This window comes from Sprattus sprattus, assembly GCF_963457725.1.
Source record: "Sprattus sprattus genome assembly, chromosome: 20".
Lineage (NCBI taxonomy): Eukaryota > Metazoa > Chordata > Actinopteri > Clupeiformes > Clupeidae > Sprattus > Sprattus sprattus.
Genome location: NC_137918.1, coordinates 11,418,453 through 11,430,132, shown reverse-complemented (window position 1 = coordinate 11,430,132; position 11,680 = coordinate 11,418,453). Strand labels below are relative to the sequence as shown.

Sequence of the window (11,680 nt, the reverse complement as noted above, 5' to 3'; positions counted from 1 at the left end):
AATGAGCCCGGTCTGCTCATACAAAAGTTAACAGTAACCTGCCGTTACCTTGTGGCCAACACCATTGTAGTTACAAGCATTGACAACATGATGAGATTCTTTCGCCGTTTACCACCTCATCTTTGAATAATGTAACTCATAAACACATCGTTTTAAAGCCTGTCGCAGTCATTAAAAGATGTCAATAAACGAACTTTTGCGTCATGTGCTGTCTTTTTCGCCACTGGTACTGAATTGCCAACATTTGTATTTTGTGTAACACATGTATTCATAACATCAAGCCTTTCGCCCACTACACTTTCATGCTCCGGTAAGTTTTTTTCCTTTGTCCTGCTGCAATAAATAGGCTTACTTAACTAAAAAAAATCAATTTGCTTTGCAAGCAACACGGCTCTGCGTCTAAAATGAACCTTAAATCAAAACTTGTCTAAAACAAGTTCCTTGTGTAAATTACGTGCTTACGCGTTACGTCTAAAACAGAGCATAATTCGGCCTTTAGTCACAACGTGTCCCACCCTGATTCGTCACGCTCCTATCACGTGACCCTTTTGCGGCAGAGTAGACAATCTGGTCATGAGATATGCGTTTTCAGCCATAGTTAGTATGGACGGGGATTTTTTTCTGAAACGGACCTGAAAACCCATATCTGGACAGAGATGGTTTTAAAACGCTGCTTTGATTGAAAAGCCATTAATAATAATAATAATAATAATAATACATTTTATTTAAAGCGCCTTTCATGACACCCAAGGTCACTTCACAAACAGGTTATTAGAATTACAGTCATCACATAGAAATAAATAAAAATAAGAAAAATAAAAGCCATTAGTGTGGATGCAGCCTACGGATACTTCAGACCAGCTCCAGACCAGCTCCAGACCAGCTCCAGACCAGCTCTAGTATTATCAGATGTGGGTGTAACAGAGAGGAGTCCTCATACAGTGGTGGGGTCAACCCAGACCCAGCAGGTTTTTATGGCATTCTCTCTCCACTTGGTGTCAAAAGACTTTGCACTGCCAATTGGGTTGCACTAGAGGCTCAATCTGCCAGAAAAAGAAAAACTCGGCCAGACTTTTCTGTTTTAGTTTAATCTGCCATAAAAACATCCCCAGAACTGGGCTGTCTGCGCTGCTGCTGTAACAGGCTGGGGAGGGGGTGGGGGGGTGGGGGGGGGTTTGGTCTGGTCCTGCCACTCAAAGCGGTTTCCCCTCCCATGTTAAAAGAGCCCTCCCCCCCATTCCTCGCCCCAAGCCTGGAGCTGGAGTTCAAAACACCAAGAGCATCCTAATGGATCAAAAACATCAGAAGACCTTTCCACACCTCCCCCAACCTTCTTCTCTTCCTCTTCCTCCTCCTCCTCCTCCTCCTTTCCTCGTCCTTCACTCCTTCATTTGTCCCGTCCCACATGTCTGTTCATTTGTCTCTCTGTCTCTCTTGGTCTCCCGTTGCCGGGCGCAGCGAGGGAGGCGTGTCTTGTTGTCGAGGGGTGGAGAGCAGGTAAGGGTCAGGTGGGGCTCCGCCCCCGGTGGACCGCCCCTTCCCCATGAGTTGGTGGAGGTGGAGGAGGAGGAAGATTATAGCGACGACTATGACGACGATGACTACGATGAAGAGTACGATGTCGATGGGTATTATAACTATGACGACGATGAGGAGGAGATGTTGTTAAGGCAACACACCGTTCGAGTGTCGATCTCGGTGCCTGAAGAGGAGGGACAGTGGGGGGTTTCCACCCTCTGGCATACGTATCCCATGGTGCATCAGCGGGCGCGCGTGTCCTTTCTGTTGTCGGGCCTGCTGGTGATGGTCCTCGCCCTGTGGTGGCTCATCTTCATATGACACTCAAAGCAGCCAATTAGGCAGCGCCTTTCTCAGCATGCCAATTCCATTCCCAGAGCCAATCAGAGGGCGCTGTCTGCCTGCCTCCTCCAATCCCAGATGCCCAGAGCCAATCAGAGAGCACGGTCAGCCCGCCTCCTCCAGGGCCATCCCAGAGCCAATCAGAGGGCGCTGTCTGCCTGCCTCCTCCAATCCCAGATGCCCAGAGACAATCAGAGAGCACGGTCAGCCCGCCTCCTCCACGGCCATCCCAGAGCCAATCAGAGGGCGCTGTCTGCTGCCTCCTCCAATCCCAGATGCCCAGAGACAATCAGAGAGCCTCCTCCAGGGCTTCAGGGCCATCCCAGAGCCAATCAGAACAGCTCATGTTTGCTTCCTGTGTCAACATCTCACACCTTCTCCTCATGTTCCCATGGGAGGATCATCACTAGGCCTCTCCCTGTCGCACACAGACTTACATGGAGAAGGCTGAGGAAGTTTCTCCCAACATCTCTACTGACTAGCTCATCCATGGAGTCACACAGAGCACCTCTATCAGGATATTTTGTGAACTATTTTACAAGGAATAGACTATTTTCTTCACTGGATAATTTGACCAAAAGAGTTTGACAATATGACGTTATAGAAACAAACAAACAAAAAAAAACAGTCCAGATAGCTCTCTTCCCCTTTCCAAGCGGATTCTATGGCAGCGGGACAATTCTTGTCTTTATGGGTCAGACCAGAACTAATGCTTCACCACTAACACCAGACACACATCATAGAGTAGCATAAATATCAAAGAGCGGGTTGACAGACAGAAGAGAGAGAGAGGGGGAGAGAAAACTGTTCTAAAAGCTATCTTTAGGACTGATTTGGCCCTGATTTTGGCAGGCATCTGTCAGATCTGTGCCAGCTTGTGACAGGGATATTTAGTCACCCACACACACAGAACGAGAGCTACTGCTCATCAACTGCATGACCACTGTGTTTTATGTTCAGGCATGAACAAGGCAGCCCTTAGCCACCCCCCCCCCCCCCCCATCTCTTAAAGACCAACAAACAAAAATGAAAAAGAAAAAAAAAAAAATGTTCATTTGAGTTGCACCATCTTTCCTTCCTGTTGGACTTGAATGGCCTTAAACCTGCCTCCGGTGAACCCTTAAAGCAGGACGTACCTGTTAACCTGTTTACCTGTAGTTTAACGCTGGCGATACCAGAAGCCAATGCCAGTCACTGAACAGTACCCCAACTATGTTAGTGCAATCATTTCTTCTACAACTCGCTTTCACTTAGCATTGCATATTGTTACAATCAGATGTGTCACTATTGAGAATACCAGAGTAAAAGTGAAAGAATAGGAGAGCGAGAGAGAAAAAAGAAGGGAGAAAAAAATCTGCTGGAAAAGAATGTAACAGTGAGGCTGAGTGGTCTGGGTTTGTTTTTGGAGAAGTGATGTGAGAACTTGGAATAAATTAGACTCGCTGGAATACATTGCACACAACTTGTGAAGTGTGAATCATGAAGTGGGTGAAAAAAAACAAGCAGAAAAACAAATGAAGGTTGTAAACGGCTAAGGCTGCTTGAATTTACTTCAGGGGGTGGTGATGTCAGCTGTCAACACACAAAAATGCACACTGCTGTGCATGCCTACGCACACACACACACACACACACACACCATGCACACTCACATAAACAAGTGCACACACTTAAATACGTACACGCACACACACACACACACACACACACATACTCACACACACACATGCACACTCACATAAACAAGTGCACACACTTAAATACGTACACTCACACACACACACACACACATTCACACACACATAAACAAGTGCACACACTTAAATACGTACACTCACACACACACACACACACACACATACACACACACACAGACCTGTACAAATACATATTAGCTTCTCAGTCGTTTGACATTCAGCTGTTAAGCCGTTTAGACAGAAACATTTGAATGATCATCTGTAGCATTCCGGGATATTGAATTGACATTATTTGAAGATATATTATGTAGCCTTCTTGGCTTTCAGTCTGCCATTTGAAAAGAAAATTCAAAACACTACTTTTCACTCACTTGTTACTTAACTTCTCTACAGTACTAGAAGCACTTTTGAGAATCTCTTAATGGCATTCTGTAGCTTTTTTAAGTAGCTAATTTTTTGCTCTATTGTGATGCAAGGGTTGTGTATGTTTTGGAGCTGTCAATCATTCCCTTCCTTCCTCTTCATTGGGAGGGATTAGAAGAGATTCAAAATAACATTGTGCCTCTCTAGACCCGTGTCGTATTAATTTGGTCCGAACCATTAGGTTCCTCAGAACAGAAGCTTTCTGACTAATACCCCCCCGTGCCCAGGTGGTGTCTGCACACACCAGTTGAAGGTAATGTTCTGCCTATTAACAAGAGAAGTGACGTGATCGCTAGCTAGTCTGAACTATGACGTATCGGGCCCCTTGGCATGACACGCGCCATTGGGACAGCATGATGCAGTTGGAGTGACTTGCCCAAGGCCACTTAATCCCTCTGTTTCTGCGAATGCAGGACAAGGGTGATCGATCCATCTGGTTGAGTTGAACCGTGGGAACGTTAGCCATTCACTATGAAATTGCTTTCTGAGACGCCTCGATGCTGGACGTGCCTGGAGGTCTTGTCAGGGTTCAGGTCCACGACTGTCAATGCTATAGATTTTTCTCCTTGTTTGTTTTCGTTTGTTTTGCATTTCTCAAACTGTTGGAGAGGAAGTATTGTTGGGGCAGACACTCAATTAGTGATCTAACTTCATTGTTGTCCTTGTTTAAAATAGTTATGACAAACCACATCTTAACTTTAGTCCATAATTAAGTTTGTTATGGATACGCTAGGTATTAAATCCAAAACTTTTATTTGTGCATACGGGACACTATTTTTTTATAACTACACCCCTGTTTTAAGAGCCTGTCTCCACACTAACTTTAACCACTGCTAATTAGAAAAGCTATCAGAGTTGCAGCATCGCATTCTGGTGTGTGCACCCCTTGTTTTTTTGGATTGAAACTGCTCCGCAAGAGGTAAAAGAACCTTCCGGGCCTTCTAATTAAGCACGCTGCCATGCAGAGAAGCCAGGAGAGGAAGTCTCTCTGTAGTAACAACACGTTCAGTGGCATTCCGGCTGTCTCGCCTCTCTTCTCCTCTCCTCTCTCTCCGTAATATCAGGAGCTGCTGAAAATATCGCGTTTATTGACTTACAGGGTGTCAAAACGTGCCCAAATCACATTTCTCGCTTATGGCTTCGTGCCCAGAGATGAAAAGATTTATTTTTTCTTTTTAAAGCCACCAAGAGAAAGAAAATTGAAGAAATGAAAGTGATTTATAACGACTGTGATTTGCATAATGTGCATATCTAAGTCAGAGAGAGAGCTGAGGAGCACTAGTAATTGCTCGGTTGGGGGTGGGGGGGGTGCTCCAGTGGGGAGACTTGAGGCTGATGCCTGTACCCCCCAGAGATGCTCCAAACCATTCGCAGTGTCAGATCCAGCTGTATATATCACTGGGAAGTCGGAAGATTAGGCTGTGCTTCAGCAGTCAGTCATGTTGTTATTTGGACATAGTTGCAGTTTTGCGTGATCATTTTGTGTTAGTAAATTGCACCTCCTCTGCTATAGTGAATGTTTATTTTATGTTTGTTTTTCAAGAGGAGAGAGAAAGAGTGGGGGGAAAAAAAATATCCACCACTCAACTGGCAACAATTTTCTCGCCACTCTCTTAAATGAAATGGGAATAATGAAAGGAGAGTGCTTTATTGTAGAAGGTTTTAAGGAGTAAGTATTACCTTATGTCTGTAAATCTTTGCCAAAATATTAAAAGTCATTTATGAGAGCCCAACATTGTTTATCACTTATAGCATATTGCACTGATTGCCTTTTCTTAAGTACCCCTCTGAAAGGTTTACGATAATACTGTTGAGTTAGCCATCAGGAGGGATGTGATCAGTGTACTCCTGGCTGTGACGTAAGACACAGGTAGGGAAAAACAACTACAAAAGATAAACAAAATGGCTCCTTTCACTAAGATCTCCTGACTCCTCTCCCGCAGTCCCCTGTGTTGAGGACTCAGACAATCACCATATCTGATGTCACCAACTCCCTCTGCGGGGAGGTTGCCACCAAAGAGGTCCCCATCGTGCACACCGAAACTAAGACCATTACATACGAGGCTGCGCAGGTGAGGGGCATGCTGGGAATTGTAGTTTTAATGATGACTAACTCTGTGAAGCTATCTGGTCTTAGTATATGTAGTGACTAGTGTCACGGGACCTAAAGTAACTTTGGCATTAGGTGAGTAAAGTTCAGTCTGGAGACAAAAAAAAATGTTAATTACAAAATCTTCCATTTCTGTTTTCCTTGTTAACTAGATTGAAACTATGTATCCGCTATCCTAGCTGTCAAAAAAACCCGAGCATTGATATGTATCCGCTAGCTGTCAAAAAAACAAAACGTTACGTTGGTTGTCAATGGTTATACGAACTTAATGTACACCCCATTTGCCAATCAGAAAACAGTATTTCGTTCCAGAGGGAGATAATGCATAAATATTTAAGACTTGAGGCGCGTTGGAAAACAAATGCAATAAGGCTACACCCTCAGGCTTTCCCTCTTAGACCTACCACACCTCCAACTACTGTTCCTTGAACTTTAAGCCAAAGACGTTTTAGAGCCTGCCTGGCGTTTGGGTCGTTTTAGAAATTTGAAATGCTGTTAACGCTGTAATCATTTCCACTCACATTAGTCCACATTTCACCATGGTTGTGAAGGCACTCTGAGATTCCTGTGAATGAAAAGTGCGTTAAAAATAAAATGAATTATTATTATTATTATTATTATTATTATTATTATTTTTATTATTATTATTGTCTCCAGATGTATCCATTATTATAGCTTACATCCATGTACCGTATGGGGGACAGTATATTGGCCAACATTGAGAAGGCATACGACCAAAAGTCCCTTGGCTTGGACCCGCCTCATCCACACCAGACTCTGTTTCAGAAGCAGTTTCAGTAGTCGTCATGCTGGGGTCTGTAGCACGGAGGCAGGTTCTATTAGTTTGGAGATATGGATTGAGCTCTGAGTTGGGGGGACTGTGGGAAATGTAGTTTTTGTGTAACCTTTAACCTCTTGTTCCTGATCACGCTGCATTTCCCTCTCGTTCGCAGTCAACAATAGATGCCGTGGCAGTGAGGGATTCTGGGATGCTGCTGAGCGCGCAGACCATCACCTCGGAGACCATCAGCACTACCACCACCACCCAGATCACCAAGGTGAGCCCCACCCGTCAGACACCCCGGGGGAGACAGTGGTACAGGAGGTAGAGAAGTCGTTTAGTAATCAGAAGGTTGCTATAGTTCGATTCCCTGTCGAAGCTTCCTTGAGCAAGACACTGAACCCCTAATTGCTCCTGATGTGCAGTGTGCCATCAGTGTAAATGTAAAAAAATGTGTATACATCTTTGTGAGTCGCTTTGGATAAAAGCGTCGGCTAAATGACTAAATGTAAACTCCGCCCACTTAACGTCACTTCAGTTTAACTCTCTACTATTGTATTTTATACTGTTATTTATATACAATTTAATACAATTGTATTCATATAGAACCAAAACATTGAAATTGTCTCAAGGCACTTTACAGAGCCCAGGGCATGAACCCCCTTAGAGCAAGCTTAATGGCGACAAGGACAAGGGGAGGAGAATCAGGAACATGGCAGATGAATTAATACACGGATGGGCATGCTAGCATACATGTGGTTAATGTACACAGCATACATGTGGTAAACATACACAATACATACAAACATACCTAAGCACTTTGAGCTGCATTGTTTTGCATGAAAGGTGCTATACAAATAAAGTTTTTTATTAATATTATTATTATTATTATTATTATTATATCATGGTATATACATGATGCATACTAAATTGATAGAGGATACGGTGTGCTCGTAAGGTTACTTTTACAAGGATCAGTAGAATAATGGAACACAACGATGGTGGCAATTATTTACATTGCCAGAAAATGCCAGCACTGAGTATGAGGTATAATAAGTGTTTGACAGTGTGGTGGGGGTGAGGTGGTGGTATATAGGCACCATTAAAGGCACCCAGTGCAACTTTGTAGGCTTGAGACTCGAAAAATAAACATTCAATTTCTAGTCTTTTTTACACGTAGTAAGTTTCAATTACTCCATACCATTACCTATCGACATTCAAGGAGCAAAGATGAGACGTCGTTGTGTGGTGGGAACTGATAGAAAATCGTAAACAACAACAATCGCCGGTGGGGAGAGGCCATTTTTCCATTGACTGGTATCCTGCTTTATTTATTGGTGGCTAGTTTTAGCGCTCTTTTTAACGCCCAAAGTATCAAATAATGATGCAAATGTGCTAATATGGTGAAGTAAATGTCAAAATCATAAAGATTGTGTTATCCAGTGGGTGCCTTTAACACTTCACATTGCCCCAAGGTTCTTCAGAGAGCCTAAGGCCTCACCCCCCCCTAGAGCAAAACAAGTTCCCTTCTAACAGGAAGACAAAGGAACCTTGAACAGAACCAAACTCAAAGAAGACCACTCAGCCCCTCCTCATGTGCAGGTTGGCACCTTAGATGGTGGCCTCTGCCATCAGTGTATGAATGGGTTAATGTCTCAGGCATTCATCTGCGCTATATAAGTGCAGTCCATTGCCAGAGAATGGACCTGGCACAGATGAGGGGACTCACCTTCAGATCTGGGCCAGGCCTTCAGCACAGTGTGGGGCTATTAACCGGGATGGCATTTGTCCTGGACACCCATAGGTTTGGTATTGATCAGTATGGCCCAGATTGGTTTGGCAGCCACCTACCATCTGGGGAGGTCGGGGGTGCTGCTGCTGCTAGTCAGCTACATCCAGCTCAGATAGCAAGCAAGTCTGGGTTGATTCTTAAACCTGGGGCTGCATAGGAGGTACCTTCTTAAAGTTTTGGAGTTGATCCATGAAATAGTTTTGGAATCGATCCACGATACGACACCTCAAAGCCCTGAAGCAACTGCAAGCATCACAGCACACATCTGTGGACCACACGTGTCTCATACACACACACACACACACACACACACACACACACACACACACACACACACACACACACACACACACACACACACACACACACACACACACACACACACACACACACACACACTGTCTGTAGCACACATCTGTGGACCACACGTTTCTCTAACGAGGGGTCTCTAATTAAGACAGACGAATGACTGCACTGTTACAAGCCTGTTAGTACAAAACCTCATTCTGCTCCTGAAAAATAAATGCCCCTCTTTTGTATCCTACTGATCCATACTTGAATGGTAAGAAGTCACAATCTACACGTTCCACACTCTTGGGCCGTTTATGCCTCTATCCCCCCTTTCTCCTATTTTAACTCCTTTCTTTTTTTCTCTTTCCACTCAATCTTTGTTTTCCTCCTTTCTTTGCCTGTCTATATTGTCCGTTCTCGTTTGGGACTTTAAGCAGACAGTGAAGGGGGGGATTTCGGAGACCCGCATTGAGAAGCGCATCGTCATCACAGGAGACACAGAGATTGACCACGATAAGGTACAGCACCGGAGAGAGAGAGGCAGACCGTCCAAACCAGTCAGAGTAGGATCTCAAGCTTGGCCCCCGATACGGAGGGACAGACTGTGTGTGTGTGTGTGTGTGTGTGTGTGTGTGTGTGTGTGTGCTGGGAGATTTGATTGGTTAGCTGAACTGGCTGAACCTTTCTCCCTTATCATGTGAAGTGGAATCGTAATATAGCCGGTGTGTGATTTAAAGGAGCCCTGAGGGCATGTTCATTCACTGAAGAGGATATTATTGTACAATTTTAACATATTGTACAAAAACATCACAATATTTGAACAGCTATTCTCTGAAGGGAACTCTGAAGTCAAGAGTGTTTCTCTTTCTTCTGTTTCCTCTTTCCCTCCCTCCTTACTAACGCTCTCCCTCCCTCGCTCTCTCTCTCTCTCTCTCTCTCTTTCTTTCTGTCTCTGTATCTATCTGAGCTTTTCCTCTTCTTGTATTGATATAATGGTGTAAACCTTGTCGGTTGGAGGTTGTAATGTTCTGTGTGTTCCAATGGTGCATTTGTGTGATGAAGTTAGACAATGGTTTAATAAAGGAGTGTTAAACATATATCTATCTTTCTCTCTCTCTCATCTCTCTATCTCTCATCCCCTCTCTTTGTCCCTCTCCCTTTTTCTATCCCTCTCCCTCTCATTCTCTCCCTCTCTCTATCCCTCTCCCCCTCTTTCTCTCTCTCTCCCTCTCTCCTTCTATCTATCTATCCCTCTCCTCCTCTATCTCTCCCTCCCTCCTCCTATCTCTATCCCTCTCCCTCTCTTTATCCCTCTCCCTCTTTCTATCCCTCTCCTCCTCTCTATCTCTCCCTCTCTCCTTCTATCTATCTATCCCTCTCCTCCTCTATCTCTCCCTCCCTCCTCTTATCTCTATCCCTCTCCCTCTCTTTATCCCTCTCCCTCTTTCTATCCCTCTCCTCTTCTCTATCTCTCCCTCTCTGCTCCTCTCTATCTCTCCCTCCCTACTCCTCTCTATCTCTCCCTCCCCCCCCTCTCTCTCTCTCTCTCTTCTCCTCTCTATCTCTCCCTCCCCCCCTCTCTATCCCTCTCTCAGGCTCTGGCTCGGGCCATAAAGGAAGCCAAGGAGCAGCACCCTGACATGGCCGTGACCAAAGTGGTGGTGCACCAGGAGACAGAGATCACCCCTGAGTAGCATTATCAGGTGAGAACCTGTGTGTGTGTGTGTGTGTGTGTGTGTGTGTGTGTGTGTGTGTGTTTGTCTGGCGTGTGTGTGTGTGTGTGCGTGTGTGTGTGTGTGTGTGTGTGTGTGTGTGTGTGTGTGTGTGTGTGTGCGTGTGTGTGCGTGCGTGTGCGTGTGCGTGTGCGTGTGCGTGTGCGTGTGTGTGTGTGTGTGTGTGTGTGTGTTTGATTCTAGGCATGTTTCTGAGCGCATGTTTGTCTTGTGTGTGTGTGGTTTGTTTTAGTGTGTCCATGTGTGTCTTATGTTTGCCCCCATCTCAACACACACTGTGTTTGCAGACCATCCAAGTCCATACAGCGCAGCTATCTCCTCCTCCTCCTCCTCCTCCTTCTCCTCCTCCTCCTTCTCCCCATCCTCCTCCTCCCCATCCTCCTCCTCCCCCTCCTCCTCCTCCTTTTCCTCCTCTTTCTGTTTGCCTCGACTGGAACATCAAGCGTACAGAACATCAAAGTTCTTCTGCTCAAGATCTCCACGTCCCACAGGGACTAGGAGGGTCTTCTCTTCCTCTCTCTATCTCTCTTTCTCTCTCTTCTTGCATCTCTCATTCATTCCCAGTTTTCCGCGTGCTATCCGGACTTCCTCCCACTTCTCCTTTCTCTCATCCTCTTATTCACTACCTCTGCAAGTTGTTTCTCTCTCTCTCTCTCTCTCTCTCTCTCTCTCTCTCTCTCTGTCTCTGTTCGCTCCGCTGTCCCTCATGGATATAGGAGATTATTTGGTTCAGACGGTACCGGGCCCCCTGACTGCCCAAGTAGATCCCAGTCCAGGCCCTCATGACGCTGTAGTATTCCCACCAGTCTGCCTCAAGGAGCTCAGAAAAGTCCAATACAGTATGTGTTAGGACTTGAGTGTGTGTTAGAGCTAGACTCTAGTTTGTTTAGGACAAAACCCTAATTAAACTAAAGAGTCTATGTAAAAGCCATAAACTGTGTGTGTGTGTTAGGGCATTATTGTGTGTGGGAGTACATTTTAGGGCTATACCCTC

At 45.1% G+C, this 11,680-nt stretch overlaps 1 protein-coding gene across 1 annotated transcript in view; it reads left to right on the top strand.

Annotated features, from left to right (window-relative positions):
- epb41a (erythrocyte membrane protein band 4.1a) overlaps nt 1–10,647 on the top strand; it is a gene marked incomplete at both ends in the record, with an annotated part of 47,585 nt that extends 36,938 nt beyond the window's left edge. Inside the window, 4 exons of the mRNA XM_080858819.1 lie at nt 5,923–6,051; nt 7,043–7,147; nt 9,388–9,471; nt 10,549–10,647. Of these exons, the coding sequence (XP_080714945.1) occupies nt 5,923–6,051; nt 7,043–7,147; nt 9,388–9,471; nt 10,549–10,647 (417 nt within the window). The remainder of the gene's footprint in view (nt 1–5,922; nt 6,052–7,042; nt 7,148–9,387; nt 9,472–10,548) is intronic.
- Nucleotides 10,648–11,680: the final 1,033 nt, after the last annotated feature.